The following is a 19,622-nucleotide window of genomic DNA, read 5'->3' as shown; positions in this document are numbered from 1 at the left end:
TTATGTGGGCCTGTTCTCCTGCCACAGGTCATTGGGTCAGCAGCTATCTGAGAGGGACCCTGCTTGTGTTGCCAACCTTTGTTAAGGCAGACTGGAAGACAGGCCTCTTTTTAACCTGTTTGTTCTGTACCCAGTTGGGACATTTGTAGGCTAGGAGTTTTTAGCCTTTTTGTGAAAAGGAGAGGCTAGATTTTTTTCTTTTAAACATTTACCTTTTTTTGTGTTCTGATTAGAAAGTAATATTTACTGGGGCACCTGGCTGGCTCAGTCAGTGGAGCATGACTCTTAATCTTGGGGTGGTGAGTTCAAGCCCCATGTTGGGTGTAGAGTTTACTTAAAAAGTTAAAAAAAGTAATAGTAATATTTCCCGTAGTACATAATTGAATATTTAAAAAACACAGTGCATTCAGTACTACCCCCCCCAAGAGATGGCCACTGTTCAGTCATTTTTGACCTAGAAAACAGTAATTTCTTACGGTTTAACCTGATACCATTGTTTTTTTCATGCATACATATATATTAGAATGGTTACTGTTATATAACAGTAGATATTTTATAGGTATGTTTTGTATCTTTTTCTTTTAATATTAAATCTTGGGTTTCTGCCCAAATTAAGAAAATGTATTTTGAGTGCTTGCAATAATACTCTCTCAGGCAGCTGGTGTGTTGATTGATTGCTTCTACTGTTGGATGTAAAGGTTGTTCCTGTTTCTTACTTCTGTGAATAAAGTTAGCATAGCCAGTTTCATAAGTGAATCCTTGCCCTATTCTTTTTTAATTACTTTCTTAGACTGAATCCCCATGCCCATGTGTTTATTGGCCATTTATATTTCTTTTGTGAATTGTCCCACTTGCTTTGTCCATTTTTAATGAGGTCTTAGTTTTTCTTTATGTATCATCTGTTTCAGCAAGTTGCAGCGTGGCATTTATTTTCCCCATCCAGGAGATGCTTCTTTATTCAATTGGAGGGTATCGTAAGAGGATGTTGTGACACTGTGGAAAAGAGCAGTGGACAGGGAGGGCAGGATACCTGGGATCTGGTCCTAAGCTTTAGTCTCTGGCTCCTGTGGTCTTGGGCAACAGTTTTTTGTCCTCCATTTTTAAATTTATAATGGCTCTAAGGATTCTTCCAACTCTAAAATAAAGAACTATGATAGTTCTTCAAGCAAATTTTTTTTCTTTTTAAAAGATTTTATTTATTTGATAGAGAGGGAGGAAGAGCAGGGGGAAGAGGGAGAAGCAGACTCCTGACTGAGCAGGGAGCCCGTCAAGGGACTTGATCCCAGGACTACAGGATCGTGACCTGAGCCAAAGGCAGACATCCAACCAGCTGAGCCACCCAGGCGCCCCAAGGAAGTTTTTTGTGAGAAGCAGATGACCGTTGCTTTCAAGTGGTTTGGTTGACTTTAGTGGGAAGTCAGTGGCTGGCCTGAAAATAGTGTGTATTTAGTAAATGCACATTATTTTGCTGTTTCAGAAAAATACCTTTCACGTATAACACAGTGCTGTGGATATAGATGCCTAGTAGATTATTGTGTGTGCGCGCATGTGTGTGTTTTGAGTTGATTTGTATGCATCAGGATCCAAACAAGATCTATATATTGCAGTTGGTAAATTATGACTTTAAAATCTCTTTTAAAATATAACAGGGGCACCTGTTGTGGTTCAGGTGGTTAAGTAGCCAACTCTTGATCTCAGCTCAAGTTTTTGATCTCAGGGTCATGAGTTCAAGCCCTGTGTTGGGCCCTATGCCAGGTGTGGGGCCTACTTAAAAACAAAAAAATAAAAATAAAATGTAACGTATTACCCTTCTTTATGCTATGAGTTTGTTAAACTGGGTCATTGTCCTCTAGCATTTAGGAAGCTATTTGTGTCCCTATTTTAAAAATAAAATATTGCTAATTCAGTGCCTGGTATATAGAATTCCTTCAGTATATTTTTGTTAGATCTGGAAGTAAATTGGGCACCTCGAAAACCAGGCTTTCACTTTTTGATGCTTTTTTTCTACTCAGAATGTCACTTTGGTCACGGAGGTGCTTCTTTATTATTTTCAAAAATAATGATGGTGGCACTGTTTATGCTAGAGCTGGCAGGGAGCCAGATTGATCTGATTTAAAGTAAGTTGAATATGCATGTGATGGTAGTCTCATTCTGCAGAACACGTTTTGCTTAGTCACCAGATTTCTTGCCTCCTTCCCTGGCTGTTTCCTTTGGCACATCAGCCCAGCAAGGGCACTAAGTGCACAGTGAAGCCTGCCCTATCTTAGGAGAGTGCAGTTCGGTAGGCATTAGAGAAATTACATTCATGGGAATTCTAAGCCCCAAGAAAATACTTCTGGGGAGGCTGATGGGAAAAAATGAGCAAGTGGGGGAAGGAATGGAATTGGAAAGAAGTGGGATGAAATATATGTAATCGTTTTCTATAGTTGCTTTTAAAATAAAAAAAATTAACTTTGTTTATAAACTGATAGGCTAAGTTTATTTAGAGATGTAAAACCTCAGGGAGACAGACATCTTAGAAAAACATTTATTTAACCTAGGTCAGGGGATGACTCTTTGAAATACTTGGGAAATCCCTCCTCTTGCTGGTGGGGAGGAGGGTGTATCCTTGCAAAACATCAGACAGAATCACCTCTGTTTCCCTTCGTTCTCTTCTAGGGGTTCATTTTTCCTTGTAGTGGTCATTTTATTGTTGTATTTGTTTCTTACAAAGTTTTAACATTTCATAGGAACATTTCTTCTCTCCTTATCACAGGCTTCCAGATTGCAAGTATGTTAGAACTTAGGTGAAACCAGTCTTGTTATAGATTTCGAGAAATTGACTCTGACGTCAAGTGGTATTGAAGTTTTTGGGTTTTGTGGTTCACTTTTTTTTTTTTTTAAGTTGTTGTAAGTAAACTGCCCACAACATGGCTTGAACTCTCAACACCAAGATCAAGAGTCACGTGCTCTACCGATTGAGCCAGCCAGGCACCCTATTATAGGTCTGTTTTACAACTTTTTAAGTTGTATTTGGGTTAAGTAGGTTTGGGTAAAAGTTCATCCTGCTTCTTTATTTATTTATTTTAAATATTTATTTATTTATTCTAGGGAGCACATGCGGTGGGGTTGGGGGAAGCGGGGAAGCCTCAGAGGGAGAGAGAGAATTGTAAGCCAACTCCCCACTGAGTCTGGAGCCCAACCTGGGGTTGGGAGGGGAGTGCTCAATCTCACGACCTTGAGATCCTGACCTGAGCTGAAATCAAGAGTCAGATGCTCAACCAACTGAGCCACCCAGGCACCCCAGTTCATCCTGCTGCTTTTTTTTTTTTTTTTTTTTTTTAAGATTTTATTTGTTAGAGAGTGAGAAAGCACAAGCAGGGGGAGGGACAGAGGGAGAGGGAGAAGCAGGCTCCCCACTGAGCAGGGAGCCTGATGTGGGGCTCAATCCCAGTACCCTGAGATCATGACCCCAGCCAAAGGCAGACTCTTAACCGACTGAGCCCCCAGGCACCCGATCCTGCTTCTTTAATAGTAATATTTAATGACCTAAGTGTGTATATTAATCTTCTGTTGTTCATTCAGGTGCTGCCTATTGTCAGTTTATGGACATGCTGTTCCCTGGCTCGATTGCCTTGAAGAAAGTAAAATTCCAGGCTAAGTTAGAACATGAATACATCCAGAACTTCAAAATATTACAAGCAGGTTTTAAGAGAATGGGTGTTGACAAAGTAAGTAAATTTTACTTTCATTTGGTTGTTTCTTAATTAGAAACTGTTACTAAGTATGTAGATGTTGGCCTGTAACTTTGGACATTTTCTACCCGCCCCCCTCAGTTTATATAATTATCTTTTCTCCAGCTAAAATAGGATTTATTGGGAGCAGCATTTCTTTATACCCTTCTTCCCCCGGTTCCCTTGTTGTCCTCTTCCTTTATTTTGAAGTTACTGGTGACTGGAGGAATCCTCCTATAAATCTGTATTCACGCTTTTTAAAAAAAATAATACTGTTTAATCTTTATTAGTCTGAGATTTAATCCTTTTTATCTCTGGATTTACTTCTATAAAGCATACCATGTGATAGAATAAGTAGTTCTAAGAGAAGAATCTAGAATTATTGCTACAAGGAAGATCCTTTGTGTGTGCTGACAACTTCCCTTTTGCCCTTAAGGATATTTGAAAGTATCAGAAACATAGTCCACCAGGCTTCGTTAGGACAAATATTATCTCTGTTTTAGTAGATAATGTATTACACAAAATTAAGCAGCCTCCCCCCCCCCATTTTTCTTTCTTTCTTTTTTTTTTTTTTAAGATTTTATTTATTAGAGTGTGAAAGGGGGAAGGAGCAGAGTGGGGAGAGACAGAATCTCAGACTCCATACCAACCATAGAGCCTGATGGGACTCAGTCTCATGACCCCGAGATCATGGCCTGAGCTGAAATCAAGAGTTTGATACTTAACTGACTGAGCCACCCAGGTGCCCCAGAATAGTTTATTCTTTTAAGCCATTTTTTGAGGAAATTTTTTTTTTAATTAAAAGATTTTATTTATTTATTTGACAGAGATCACAAGTAGGCAGAGAGGCAGGCAGAGAGAGAGGAAGGGAAGCAGGCTCCCTGCCGAGCAGAGAGCCCGATGCAGGGCTTGATCCCAGGACCCCGGGATCATGACCTGAGCCGAAGGCAGAGGCTTTAACCCACTGAGCCACCCAGGTGCCGAGGAAATGTGTTTTAATAAAGTGTGTAGTCACACCTTAATTATCTTGCTGGTGTATCTGGTCTGTATTTACTTCAAAATCAGTCTTTCTATAATATATGAAATATGTATTTGTATTGAATGAATATCATTTAGGTACCAGGCATAGTTTGGTGTAGCTTATGTGCAGTAATTTTTCTTTTTATAGAATTGCTACTTTATTTTTTTGAACAAGGAAAAATTTTTTTTTTCTCTCAAGGATTTTATGTATTTATCTGAGAGAGAGAGAGGGAGAGAGACAGCAAGAGAGGGAACACAAGCAGAGAGAGTGGGAGAGGGTGAAGCAGGTTTCCCGCTGTGCAGGGAGCCCAATGTGGGCCTTGATCCCAGGACCCTGGGATCATGACCTGAGCCAAAGGCAACCGCTTAACGACTGAGCCATCCAGGCACCCCATGAACAAGGAAAATTTCTAAAGCATACAAAAGTAGAGTGAATAGGGTGATGATCTCTGATGTATGTCAGCAGTTATCAAATGATGGCCAGTTTGTTTCAGATATCCCTTTACTCCACCTGCTGTACTCACAGATTATTGAGAACGAGTTCCAGATAACATTTCGTTTATAAATGTTTCAGTATCATACAGAGTAATTTCTTAAAATTCTATTTATTTGCTCAGAGAGGTGGATATAGTTCAAAATAATACATACATTCATTTTTTTTTTAAGATTTTATTTATTTGATAGACACATTGGATTTCCTGCTCAGCGGGGAGCCTGCCTCTCTCACTCCCTCTGCTGTTCCCGCTGCTTGTGCTTATGCGCACTTGCTGCCTTTCTCTCTGTCAAATAAAATCGTAAAAAAAAAAAAAAAGAAAAACATGCCATTTTATAGAAATCTGATCTGGGACAGATTATTACCTTCACTTATTTTTTTTTTTTAAGATTTTATTTATTTATTTGACAGAGACAGCGAGAGAGGGAATACAAGCAGGGGGAGTGGGAGAGGGAGAAGCAAGCATCCTGTGGAGCAGGGAACCTGATGCGGGACTCGATCCCAGGATACTGGGATCGTGACCCAAGCCAAAGGCAAACCCTTAATGACCTGAGCCACCTTGGTGCCCCACCTTCACCTGTTTTTAAGACAGAAGTCCCCCCCCCCTTTTTTTCTTGATGAAATTTTTTTCCAGCTTTTTTGAGATATGATTGACAAGACAGAATTTTCTTTAACACAGTTCACTATAGGTACCTGTGGTTGGTTTGTGCTCTGGGTTTCCTACTTGGTGATGGGCACTGTGGCCATGCAAGTTGCCTGGGAGATTTACTTTTCAATGGAATGAATGTCTTTTTATTTATTTATTTATTTATTTGACAGAGATCACAAGTAGGCAGAGAGGCAGGCAGAGAGAGAGGAGGAAGCAGGCTCCCCGCCGAGCAGGGAGCCCGATGCGGGGCTTGATCCCAGGACTCTGGGATCATGACCTGAGCTGAAGGCAGAGGCTTTAACCCACTGAGCCACCCAGGCGCCCCTGGAATGAATGTCTTATGATGTGCTTGGAATGTGTGTATGTGATTAATGTATAATATGTGTTCTTTTGCATTTCTGATTCCTTTTGATGGGGGGCGTTGGCAGGTCTAAGTACTTTGTGGAAGGCAAACTGTTTGAAACTTGCTGTATAAACTTTCAGGGGCTTACTTAGCACCAAGTTCTTGCCTCTAAACATTTTTTTTTTTTCTCCTTTTGGTAGAGCTTTATACTGATTTGATGCATGGGCACGTTTGATGCTTGCCAAAAACCTCTTGCTTTGGGCTAAATAGTCTTGGTATTTTTCTGCAGATAATTCCTGTGGACAAATTAGTAAAAGGAAAGTTTCAGGACAATTTTGAATTTGTTCAGTGGTTCAAGAAGTTTTTTGATGCTAACTATGATGGAAAAGACTATGACCCTGTAGCTGCCAGACAAGGTCAAGAAACTGCAGTGGCTCCCTCCCTTGTTGCTCCAGCTCTGAACAAACCGAAGAAACCTCTCAGCTCTAGCAGTGCAGGTAAAACTATAGAATAAAAACATCATTTCCACACAAGAGTATTCCAAGTACTCGTTAGTCACCCGTTCATTCAGCCTTTAGCCAGAGGGTTTTGAGCCCCATAAACTTAGGGAGATTAAGGAGCATAATCCCAGCCATGTGGCAGGATTATGATTGTGGCATCAAGCAGACCTCTGTTTGTTCCTAGGTCTCTCTAGCCCTGTGTAAGCCACTTTATCTCTTCCCCACAGTTTCTTCCTCTGTAAAATGGGAATTTTGATATTTGCCCCAGAGGGTTGTTTTTGAGGTTTTAATGAATTACTTTATGTAATGTTGCCAGCACTCTTTAGTTGTATGGGCTAGAAATTCCTCAGGTTAGCTCACAAAAGGGAGCTTTAGTTTGAACACAAGGCCTTTTCCAGGGCCCTGAGATGGGAAGTTACAACCAGACCGCAAGACCCAGGAACTGACGGAGATTTCTAGGTCTCTTAGGAACTGTGCTTGGCTCTCTGCATCATCATTCTGTCTGCAGACCAGCTTCCTGTGCTTATTGTGGCTTCCCTGGCCTCTCTAGAATTTGAGCTGCTAAGTGGCTTTGGCTTGCTATGATGCCAGCAGAATCTGGGAGGCAGTTTTTAGAGACTTTCTCTAAAAGGTTTTGGCTTGGTAGGTTTCCCAAAACCTCTTTGCAGTCGTGTATTCGTGGAACATTTGTATACCTAGGGACAGGGCAGATGTTCTTCAGATTCTAACTTCTCTTTTTCCAGAAGAGGAAAGAATATTAGTTAATGAGAGAGAGGCTGAACTCTCTGCTAGGTAGAGAGGGGCATTGCGTACTTTCTAATTTTCATAGCTTTATTGAGATATAATTCACTTGCCATACAGTTCACTCATTTAAAATGTACAGTTGAATTCTTTTTAGTGTATTCGCAGATATGTTCAACTATCGCCACAACCAATTTTAGTACGTTTTTGTTACTCCCTAAAAGAAACTTTGTTTGTGTCCCATAGCAGTCACTTCCCATTTTCCCCTAGCTCTTCCCCTGCCCCCTCAACCCTAGGCAACCACTAATCCACTTTGTGGATTTACCTGTTCTGAATGTTTCACATAAATGGGGTCATACAATATTGGTCTTCGTGTCTGGCTTCTTTAATTTAGCATTATGTTTTCAAGGTTCATCCATGTCGTAGCACCTGTCAGTACTTCATTATTTTTAGTGACTGAACGATACTGCATTGTATGACTATACCACATTTTACTTTTTTATTTTAATTTTTTTTGGGAAGCAGAGGGAGAGAGAAAGAATCTTCAGCAGACTCCATGCCCAGTGTGGAACCTGATGCGGGGCTTGTTCTCACAAGAGAACAAGAAAACACTGAGGTCATGACCTGAGCTGAAATCAAGAGTCAGATGCTTAACTGGCTGAGCCGCCCAGGGGCCCCCACATTTTATTTACTCATTAGCTGATGATCATTTGGGTTGTTCCCTGCCTTGAACTGTTAGGAATAGTGCTGCTTTGAACAATCCTATACAAGTTTCTGTGTGGGCCTATGTTTTCATTTCTCTTGGGTATAAATCTGAAGATATCTACTAGTGGAGCACAATTCTTGGGTCATATGGTTCCTCTGTTTAACCTTTTACAGAACTACCTGAGTCATTTCCAAAGTGGCTGCACTATTTTATATTCCCATCAGTAGAGTGTGAGGGTTCTGATTTCTCCAAATACTTAGTGCTTAGCTTGCTAGAATGGGGATCTGCATAGATGCTGGGAACAGGCAAGTGGAGATTTGCAGTAAGTATTTAATCTTGGGGATAAAGATATACTAGAGATCACCCAGAGGAAGTGCCTGTATCGGCGGGTGAAAGCCTTACAGTTATTGAACATTTTGGGGTGTCAGGAAGATCAGATATTTCTTAGCCTGGCATCATGTACAGCTTTACAGAATAATTGCTAAAGAGGTGATTAAAATCATGAACCATAAATTTGCCTCAAGGTAGCCTGTTCTTGATTATTCTTGATTGTTTTAACCACTCTACTCTTTCCTTACTTTGTCAGCTTTTGGCTCTATTCACAGAGAAGTCTGTAAGTCCTAGTCAGGGCGCTGCTTTCCTCTCCTAACCCTCCTAACCTCCTTTTACAAGGTGAGCAAGATGCGGGTTTTGAGGTAACAAGTGGTAAGAGCAGTCTGCCACCCTTCTCTTCCCAAGCCAAGGAGTTTGAGGTTCTCAGATGGGGGCATCTAACTTTCCGGATGGGAGACGTCGGGCACCCGGTGGCAGCTGGGACTGTGAGCCCCTCCTGGCATGAAGCTTGTCTTTGCTCCACGAAGTTACCCTCTGTGTGGATTTGGTTGGAGCTAGGTTAAGGTAGATTGTTGGTTGCGCCAGAAGGACTGTGTCGCTTTCAGATGATAGTGCTCTTTACCCCAGCAGAAAAAAGACCTCACAGAGGGACTCCTTCCCAGCACAAAAGATGGTGGCTAAAATTGGTACTTAACTCTGCTGCCATAGAAACCGCTCTGGGCAAACTCGGGAGTGCGGTCTTGCATGCTGGGCTCTCTCCGTCGGGTCCCTGCACCGCACAGCTGTGGAGGGCCGTTGGTCACAGCCTCCTCTTGTCTGGTGGGTTTTTTATCTTGAAGTTTCTCCTCTTAAAAGAAGCTCTGCTGCTCTCTCAGCTCCACAGAGGCCCATTGCAACACACAGAACTACTGCAACCCCTAAGGCTGGCCCGGGCGTGGTGCGAAAGAACCCTGGTGTGGGCAACGGGGATGATGAAGCAGCCGAACTGATGCAGCAGGTAGGCACCGCCTCTGTCCGAGGCAGGAGTCGCTTCAGGAGAAAGGGTGCTGGGCAGCCCTGACCAGGGGAGGCCTGTCTGTGTTCTCGGAGGAAGGCCTGCCTTGTCCGCCTGCTGAAGCAGTCCTCGGCGTGAGTTGTGAGCACTTTGGGTGCTGTGTGGGGGCTGGGAGTGGGGGTGTGGGTGGAAGAGTGGGATCGGGCGTGTCTAAGATGTGTTAGTGTGACAGAGGCTGGTGTCTTGGAAACCCGCCTGTACAGTAGAACCGTGTTGACGACCTCCGGAACACTGCTCCGCGTTCTGTGGGATTCACAGAGTGTCTCTTGAATTTTGGCTCCGACAGAAGATAAAGGAGAGTTTCTTTCTAAATAGTAAATAAAAAAGATTCTGCGGTGTCTGTGCTGAAATCCTGGGTCACTAGAGATCTAAGTTAGAGTGGAACTGGTGTGGAAAGCTCTTCTGTTCTTATTTGTTCTGTGATTTGGAATGAATGCTTCAGGATTAGTTAATCCTGAAGGTACTTAGCAGAGGTCTCTGGATCCGAACAAAATTTAGACTTAGACATTTTTTCACCAACCCTTATAGTTTTGTTTGTTTGCTTTTGGATAATTTTCTTCATTAATTCCAGTTTTAAAATCAAGGATGCTCTATGATTCCTGTGTGTTTGGAATTGAATCCTTTCACTTTCCTGAAAGCCAAGTCCTAAAACCTGGGGGCAGTGGCCTCACTTGAACCTGGAACCTCTCGTGACCCTAGCCCTGCTCCTAGGAGATCAGGACCTAAGAGCCTGCCCAGAGATGATATTTGTTTGTTTCTTTGTTTGTTTTAAAGATTTATTTATTTGACAGACAGAGACCATAAGCGGGGGGGCGGGGGGTGGGGAGCTGGCTCCCTGCTGAGCAGGGAGCCCGATGCGGGGTGGGGCTCCATCCCAGGACTCTGAGACCATGACCTGAGCTGAAGGCAGAGGCTTAACCCACTGAGCCACCCAGGCGCCCCTGGGTTTTTTTTGTTTTTTTTTTGTTTTTTTTCAGTCTTTTGATTTGTGTGTGCCCTGTGCTAGGTGCCGATGTCAAGGTACCTTATCTGGGCCACCATCCCCATTAGTGTGGCTGCCTTGAGTACCCTCTGGGGACTGTCACTGTGAAGTACAGAAATCCTGGAGAGTAAGGAGACTGCCCTGTAACTGTCGGTTTCTAGGCAAGGATGTGCACAGGAAGCACAGGGAAGAACAGTGTTGCTAATGCCAAGGCTGGGTGGCCAGCCTGGGCTTCTTGTACTCTCTAGGAAAAGATGCAGCGGATTCTGTGGGACTGCTGCTCTTGGCACAGCTAATGTCCTATGTGATGGGGCACAGGTTTTGGGTTGTATAGATTTGGGGATTTTTCTGGCTCTGTTGCTTCTACTTGGGGCAAGTCAGTTAGCCTCTCTGAACTTACTGTGTTGTGTGAAGTGGGGCTAATACTTTGCTCATAGTAGTTGAGCTGATGTTATGTCAGGTCCCTGGAATGGCATCTGGGATAAAAGAGGAAAATGGCTGTGGATAAAAAACAGTTGTGATTATTATGGTTCTTGTCCATGGGCTTGAATAGAGCAAAATAGATTTTGGAGTGTCTTTTTTAAAAAGTTCACAGGAATCAGATTGTCTTCACAAATGTTAATAATAAAAACAAAAATAACGGACATTTTTAGAGTGGTTTGTCCTTGCTCTAGTGAGTACTTCACTTCTGCATAAGCCCTGTGAGGTCTCACAGGTAGGGACAGTGTGCCTGGGGAGGTTAAATGACCTGCTCGGAGGGTGAAGTCAGCTGCCCAAGCCCTGTCTCCAGAGTACTGAGGCTTGCACAGGCTTTCCTTTTTTGTTTTTTTGTTTTTTGTTAATATGAAGGATTTTTTTTTTTTTTTTTTTTTTTTAGGTTTTCTCCAGGTTGCCAGAGTCCTTATCTGTAACACCCTGTTACTGACTCCCTTGGCTCTTTTACCTGGTCTGTCTGGCCTCTTGGAAGTATTTGAATTTGTGGCCTTTGACAAAGGTGTGGAGGTCTGGTAGATGTAAATGATACGGGAAATAGAGCCAGACCAGCTTCTTAGGGCAAGAGGACAGCAGTGTATTCTACATGGATTACCTCATGTAGCAATTCTGCATTCTTAAGGCATCCTGGAGTTTACTTTGATTTGATTTGAGTCCAGAGCAGTACTGTTCAAGAGAAATAGAATGCAAACCAGAAATGTGAGGCACATACATAATTTGAAATTTTCTAGTAGCCACGTTAAAAAAAGGGAAAAGAAAAACGAAATTTCTTCTAATGACCCCATTACCCAGTGTATCCAAAGTATTACCATTTTAACATGTAACTAATACAAGTAATCGCCAGTGAGATACTTTATGCTTGAAGACCGTACTAGGTTTTTGAAATCCAGTGGGTATTTTTGTGTATTTAATATTTGCTGCCTGTCTCAATTGCATTGGCCACATTTCAAGTACCCAGATAGCCACTTGAGGCTCCTAGCTACTCTGCTGGCCAGTGCAGGTCCAAAGCATTCTCCCTAGGTTTCCTAGGTTATAGCTATTACTTTACTACAAGAGAAGGTTTAAGAGTGGCATTGATTATGAGCCACAGAGTTTTAACAATCTCCTAGGTAAGCATTTAGAGGAATGGGGAGCGAAAGCCAGTGACTTTCAGTGTATACTCACTGTTTCTTGTGGATATATCTTTTTTTTTTTAGACTTTTATTTATTTATTTGACAGATCACAAGTAGGCAGAGAGGCAGGCAGAGAGAGGAGGGGAAGCAGGCTCCCTGCTGAGCAGAGAGCCCGATGCGGGGCTCGATCCCAGGACCCTGAGATCATGACCTGAGCTGAAGGCAGAGGCTTTAACCCACTGAGCCACCCAGGCGCCCCTCTTGTGGATATATCTTATTGAATGATATGGAGGAAGCCTGCTTTGGCCCCTCAGTGGGGCCCGGAAGGCTGAGTTCTGGTGCCCTTGATAATGTGTAGGCCAAGGAAGTTGGAGTGGGTTTGGGAGCGAGGCACTAGTGAACCATGAGTGATGGACTCCAAAGTGTAGCATACCTTTTGACTTCCCTTTATTCCTAAGTCACTAATGTGATTAAGTAGGCCTCTTCCCTGGCTCTTGGTTCTTAGAACTCAAGATTTAAGGCAGCTTCCTACTGCTGGGGTTGGTCAGCTCTCCCCCTCCTCCCCCTTTTTAAAAAGATTTATTTATTTTAGGGTGAGCTGGGGGAGGGGCAGAGGGAGAAAGAGGATCTGAAGTGGTTTCTGCGCAGAGCCTGATGCAGGTTTCGATCTCACCCTGAGACCATGACCTGAGCTGAAATCAAGAGTCTGACTCTTAAACTGACTGAGCCACCCGGGTGCTCCAGTCTTGCCCTTCTATCTTGTATCCTGTCTCATACTCCACTTTGTGGCTGATAGTTTATTTCTATACATGGTTGTTTATTTATTTATATTATATTTATTTCATTGAAATTCTCAGGTATTTTTTCTTTTTTAAAGATTTTATCCATTCATTTGACAGAGAGCGAGAGCGGGAACCCAAGCAGGGGGAGTGGGAGGGGAGAAGTAGACTTCCTGCCGAGCAGGGAGCCCGATGGAGGGCTTGATCCCGGGACCCTGGGATCATGACCCGAGCTGAAGGCAGACGCTTAATGACTGAGCCACCCAGGCGCCCCTGAAAGTCTGTTTAGAACCTTGATTCTGGTTTGGTCTGTTCAGGCCTTTGATGATGAACATTGAAATTAAGTAATTGACAGAATGGTCCTGGTGGTTCTGGACACCTGTTCTCATCTCTGGATGCTTCTTGACTGCAGCTTACGAAGAGTTTTCTTCCGCCCTCGGACAGGACTTGATCCCTTTGGCTATCTCTGGCTTTCTTGTGAGGCCATGGAGGAGCTAAAGCAGCTGTTTGCTTTAGTTTTTGCAGCTGGTTCAGAAGGTTGGACTAGATGATGATGTCTGTGGTGCCCTTCTGGCTCTCAAAATTCCCTGCTGCCTGAATTGCGCTCAGTATCTGCACCTTTGATTTCCTAGCTCAGCCTTCCCTGTGGCCCCAACCTGTACTTGAGCAGTACTGTTTAAGAGAAATAGAATGCAAACCAGAAATGTGAGGCACATACATAATTTAAAATTTTCTAGTAGCCACGTTTAAAAAAAGGGAAAAGAAAACCATGAAATTTCTTCTAATAACCCATTACCCAAGGTATCCAAAGTATTACCATTTTAACATATAACTAATACATATAATTGTCAGTGAGATACTTTATGCTTGAAGACAGTACATAAAACCCCAGGATTTTATGCTGCGTGGTATGCCGTGTAATTTGTATTTCAGTGAGAGTTAAATCGAATTCACATGTCATAGAGTTGAATATACTGTAATGAAGATGTGCGCTGTGCTTAAAATATAAAGGGCCATGAGAGTTCTTATGACATTTGTCACTGTTGGCTAAATAGAGTCCTGGCCTAGGCACTGAGATTTAATTGTTCACTGGCCTTTTGTGGGAATTAAACCCCTCAGCAGGAGAGTCCTTTAGCACGTGTGGTGAGCTGGCGAGATGCTTGGTGGAATATGCTGGGTCTGCTCCCTGCCTCTGTGTCTTCTCTCCCTTTTGAAATTCTCTTGGGAGAGAGGGCCAGGACCTTCTTCTCTTCTTTTGAGTCATGGAGTGCTCCCCCCATCCCCAACCTAAGGCGGCCCCGTGAGAACCACTGAGTTCTCCATGCCCAGGTCGCTCTCTCTTCTAGCTGTCTTTGGCTAACGGTAGTCATTTGTAGTCAGTCTTCCTCTCCTGCCTTGCCATTTCTATCCTGCTTCTCTGGACCAGACCCTCTCTTTCCATTGACCTCTACATGCAGAAAGACCTCGATTTCACTGACCAGTGCCTTGATAAGGACTCAGTTTATGCTTGTCAGCCACTTTGCTGGGCTGGGTTGTGGGTTCTGCCTCTGTATTTGTCTCAGAAATCCAGAGTTTTTCTCCTTGAACTTTTCTCAATCCCTGAGAAGTTCCTCATGATTACTGGTGTAGCCTGCCTCTTCCTGGGAGGCGTTATAGTCAGGGTGGCCATGAACAAGCCTACATTATTTATCTGAAGCTGAAGAAAATTGATACTAAACAGAAGTGGGTTTTGATCCATGTTAGTGTGATGGAAGACCACGTCTTCGTTTGGCTTAGCGGTTTGTCTGATATGTTATTGGTATGTAAATGCTGAGTATCTCACCCTTTCCAATGTCTTATGCAGGTCAACGTATTGAAACTAACTGTCGAAGACTTGGAGAAAGAAAGAGATTTCTACTTTGGAAAGCTAAGGAACATTGAATTGATTTGCCAGGAGAACGAGGGGGAGAACAACCCTGTATTGCAGAGGATTGTGGACATTCTCTATGCCACAGATGTACGTGTTGACACCAGTATATTTTTTTGCCATTTTTCCATCTGAGACAAAGTTAATTTTATCTGGTCGTTTTCAGCAAACTCAGTGCTGGTGCTTGCCCTGTTCCAGGATGGCAATTCATCAAAAGACTTTGACCTCTCAGAGTCATTCAGAGGTCATCTCTGCTCAGCCTCAGCCTCTGCCTTGAGGTCTGTGAGCCTTTGATGCAGGAATAGGACAAGGAGATGGCTGACTTGCCCAGATTCTGTGGTTTATGGCCGCTGATCGGTGATGAGTGCCACAAAATGCTCTTAACCCCACCATCCCCACTCCACCCCCTGCAACTTAGACCTCTCAGCTCCATTTTATCAGGCCGCCTGGCATGACCTGGGAACCACGCTTAAGACGGCCCCTTTTTGATGTCCCCTGCCCGTAGTTGTCGGATTGTGTCTTTGTTCCTCCTGCCCTGGAGTGTGCCTGGTTCCCATTTCCTCTCAGTACTTTATGGTCTTGGGATCCATGTGTATTATTACACAGCTGAATCTGCTGATATTAATCATGACGTGCTAGCTGATTAGGGAAGATTGATTTTTCCCTACATTTAGTTAGGATTTGGTATCTTGCTATGTATCTTGTTTAATGGCTTTGCTTATTTATAAATCTGCACACCTGGTAAGGTCTGTAGGATCAAGCTACAGTGTATAAGTGTTTTATAGTATGCATGACAGTATACAAATATAAGGAAATATTGGTATTGTCGTTAACACTGTTCTCTAAACATGCCAAGTGAATTTCGGGGGATGAAGACAGATAACTGAAAAGATGACTTTGTTCAGTAAATCCTTATTCTGGGCTTGCTCTTTGCCAGCTTCAGTGAGACAAAGATGATGAAGATATAGGGGTCCTTGGTCTAGTCTGAGTTTTATTTTAGTGGCATTCTATCTTAAGTAAATTCAGCTGTAGAGATTTAGTTGAAAATAAAAAAAAAGATGGTGGTCAAAGGGGAAGTCTGATTTTTATGGTGCTGTAGCCGTTATCACATGCCGGAATGCCCTAGAGTGAGTGTGAGGTGGAAGCCGCAAATCGGCTGTAGCCTGTACCATTGATGTTGGATCAGTCTTGGCAGTTCCTGTGGGATTATGAGTGTTTGGGGGTAAACCCACAAGACCCACAGTGGCATGCATCGTCCTTAAGTGCCATCAGAGGAAGGTGTAAAGAAAAGCTGGCTCTGTAGACAGCTTATTGCAAGGAGATTGCGTGGTACTGAACTTTCGTAATGACTTCAGGGGTTTTTGAGGGTATATTTTCTTTTTTAAAACAACCTTACTGAGGTAGGATTGACATAATGAACTGTACCCATTTAAGTACAACTTGATGTGTGAAATCATCACCATAATTGACATAATTAAGAAATCCACTTTTGAGGATAAGTTTATGCTTAGTTTTTGCCTTTTGTGAGATGTGTTTCCACTGTTTAATTAAGTGGTGGTCACGTGGCCTTGTGCTAGTAAGTGTCAAATGTGTGGTAGAGATAGGAAGAGCTGTTGACTTTGAGAGGCTGTAAATATGAGAAAAGTGGCCCTACGGTAGAAACTGATCCTTCATTTGGTACTGAGTAATAGCTTTTCCCTCTCATTTTCCCATTTTAGGAAGGCTTTGTGATACCTGATGAAGGGGGCCCACAGGAGGAACAAGAAGAGTACTAACAGCCTGGACCAGCAGAGCAACATTCGAATTCTTCACTCCAAATCATGTGCTTAACTGTAAAATACCCCCTTTTATTATTCTTAGAGGACTCACTGGTTTCTTTTCATGAGCAAACAGTACCTCTTCTTAAAGTGCACTTTGCAGAAGTTTCACCCCTTTTCCAATGAGTTTGAGTTAGGAGCTTTTACCCTGTAGCAGAGCAGTATTAACATCTAGTTGGGTCACCTGGGGAACAAAGAGGCTGACCATGGGGCTCACCGAGTGGACGCTGGTAACACTGATTGCTGGAGAAGGTGTTTTTATGTGATACACTGAGGTGGAGACCTCAGAGAAATGTAAAGACTGATTTGAATTTTAAGCTAATGTGAAATCTTGGCAGAGAATGTTTTAATAAATAAATGCCTTAAGAGTATTTAAAATATGCTTCCATATTTCAAAATAGAAAATGTAACATGACAGGAGATTTTCGTGTTTGACATTGTGTCTGGGAAGGAAGGGCCAGACCTCTGGACCTTTGGAATCTGCTGTTCATAGGCCTTGCAGGGTTGCTTGAATCCTCAAAGGCCTAGACCTTGGCCCAAAAGGAGAGTTTAAAAAGTTGCTCTGTAAAGCCATTCGGTGTCCTTGACCAACAGTATCCCTGCTCTAAGAAGCAAGAGGCATTGTTGCCCGGATGAATAGAGGGTGTGTTTCAGCCCTGAGATGTTTTGAGTTGAAGAGCTTGAATTTCATTGAACATTTCTCTGACGATTTTTCCAGTTATCCCTGAAATTTCTATGTATTATGTTTTTTGGGAAATGAGGTGTGTCCAGTTTTTAAATCTAACAACTACTTTTGGGGACTGCCCACATCTCTGGGATTTGAATGCGGGTCGTGTCCCATTTTACTGTCTTTTAAGTTTACATTGAACATGTTTCTCTTCTCTGCTCCCCTCGCCCACTGGGGACTCCTCTTTGGCTCCTTAAAGTTTGCTGCTTCGAGTATAAGTTCAGCAGGCAGGTGGTCACGCTGCAAGTTCTTTCTGGACCTCTGGCAAAGGGAGTGACCAGTGAAGGCCATCGCTACCTTGGGATCTGCAAGGCTGGGTGTTCTCGGTACCTGCTGTCCACCGCCCTCCCCTGTTATCGGAATACTTTGCCAGTGCACTAATCTCTTTGGAGATAAAATTCGTTAGTGTGTTACTAAATGTTAATTTTCTTTTGCAGAAGATACAGTACCGTGTCTGAATTAATTATTAATATTTAAAATATTTCATTCCTTAACTCTTCCTCATTTGCTTTGCCCCTGGCCTGTTCAGTTCCTTTGTTTGGCAGAATTCTGCAAAATGTGTGTCACCCACTACTGAGATTGTTCAGCCCCTGATGTATTTGTATTGATTTGTTCCTGGTGGTAGCTTGTCCTAAAATGTGTGTAGAAAGCAGATATTTTATGATAAAACTGTTGTGTAGTGCATGCTCTGTGTGGAATTCAGAGGAAAACCCAGATTCAGTGATTAACAATGCCAAAAAAATGCAAGTAACTAGCCATTGTTCAAATAACAGTGGTGCTATTTCTCTTTTGTGGCCTTTTAGACTTTTGTTGCCCTAAAATTCCATTTTATTGGGAACCCATTTTCCACCTGGTCTTTCTTGACAGGGTTTTTTTCTACTTTAAACAGTTTCTAAATAAAATTCTGTATTTCAAGAGTGTCATGTCTTCTGAAATTTGTCTTGCCCTGAGTATATTCTTTCAGGTTCAAATGGTAAGATACCAATTCTTCTTTCTTAAATTCAGAGTGATCTTTTCAATCTTTCACTGTTTTTTCAAATGTACTTATTTCTAAGCCTGTTCCTTTTTTCTCCGTTCTTCACATTACATTTCTCAGCCTCCTGCAGTTAGACATTTTCATGCTACTGTGAAAGGTCTTTGAGAAGTCCAGGGCTTGGCCCCAAAGCCTTGAAGCCTTTTCAGGTGGATTCCTCCTGAGAACTACAGCAGGACAGTATTGGCTGGATGCCATGGGGAGATACTTTCTTCCCCCCAGAAAGTATGTTTCAAAGGCAGTGAACACAGTCTGAATCTATGAAATAACCTGAAATTGTCATTTTCCCTCCCTTTTAAAACTCTGTGCCATAAGAAATGAGTTCAAAAGGAGACTTGCTGCCATTTTCAGTATGAAATAAAGATAATGGGTAGGAAGTAGTTTCTCTATGATTTTTAGGGTTCTTGCCACAGTTATGGATGCTCTGTAAACCCAACTTGATGATTTTGCCTAGGGTTAAATCCATATTACTTCCTCTAGAAATTAATGGCACAATACCTTCCTTGAAATGTCGTGTACTTTCAAAAGGAATTTGACACCCCATGTGTTGGCAATCTACAAGAAGATGCCTCCAGGTGTGCGTGAAGTTGGTGAAGATACTATGGGGGTGATGCCAACTGAGAAGTTACTTTGGAAGGAGTGAAGCTGATCTGTGTGTACCTCTGACCTAAGTCTGACGACCTCGTTCTTTAGGCTAATACCTATAAAATCTTGGTAGGAATAGTTCAGGTTAGGTCATTGGTGCAGTTAACTTGGATAAGCTGTTTGGTTTGCTTGGTGAGTTCTGTGTTGCTTGAGGAGAGGTAAACACATGGGTCCTCTGGCTGGACTGGGATTTAAGATTCACTCAGGCTGGTAGTCCTCAAACTAATGGGCTTCAGAATCACCTGGGGAACTTGACTCTGACAAATTTCTAAAGTCTCATCTCCAGAAATTCTGAGTCAGAAGATTAAAAATCTGCATTTTACTGTGTCCCTCAGGCAACCTGGGCTTGATGTAGCCCTCAGATTTGTACTTTGGCCTGCAAGTTCAAGTGTGAATTTGACAGGGGAACATCAGATTTGAGTCCTTGCAGGTCTCTCCTAACTTTGTGATTTCTGAGCTAATTGATCTCTCTCGTCTGACCGCTAAATGGGGATGATGATGTTGGCTGAAGTGCCTTGCTCACTGGGTGTTGCTAGTTGGAATCAGAATGAGCTGCTAGAAAAAGCAGCCACAACG

The 19,622-nt window shown here is 42.7% G+C and overlaps 1 protein-coding gene across 2 annotated transcripts in view; it reads left to right on the top strand.

Annotated features, from left to right (window-relative positions):
• The window catches only part of MAPRE1 (microtubule associated protein RP/EB family member 1), a 31,139-nt gene extending 12,853 nt beyond the window's left edge, over window positions 1-18,286 (top strand). For both annotated transcript variants that reach the window (XM_032858887.1, XM_032858888.1), the window contains exons 3-7: window positions 3,565-3,710; window positions 6,508-6,715; window positions 9,374-9,495; window positions 14,762-14,914; window positions 16,543-18,286. In XM_032858887.1, the coding sequence (XP_032714778.1) occupies window positions 3,565-3,710; window positions 6,508-6,715; window positions 9,374-9,495; window positions 14,762-14,914; window positions 16,543-16,599 (686 nt within the window). In that variant the 3' untranslated portion in view covers window positions 16,600-18,286. The remainder of the gene's footprint in view (window positions 1-3,564; window positions 3,711-6,507; window positions 6,716-9,373; window positions 9,496-14,761; window positions 14,915-16,542) is intronic.
• The last annotated feature ends 1,336 nt before the right edge of the window (window positions 18,287-19,622 follow it).

This window comes from Lontra canadensis, unplaced genomic scaffold, assembly GCF_010015895.1.
Source record: "Lontra canadensis isolate GAN:19392208 unplaced genomic scaffold, GSC_riverotter_1.0 scaffold16, whole genome shotgun sequence".
In the NCBI taxonomy this organism is placed as follows: Eukaryota; Metazoa; Chordata; class Mammalia; order Carnivora; family Mustelidae; genus Lontra; species Lontra canadensis.
This window is presented reverse-complemented; position numbering and strand designations above follow the sequence as displayed.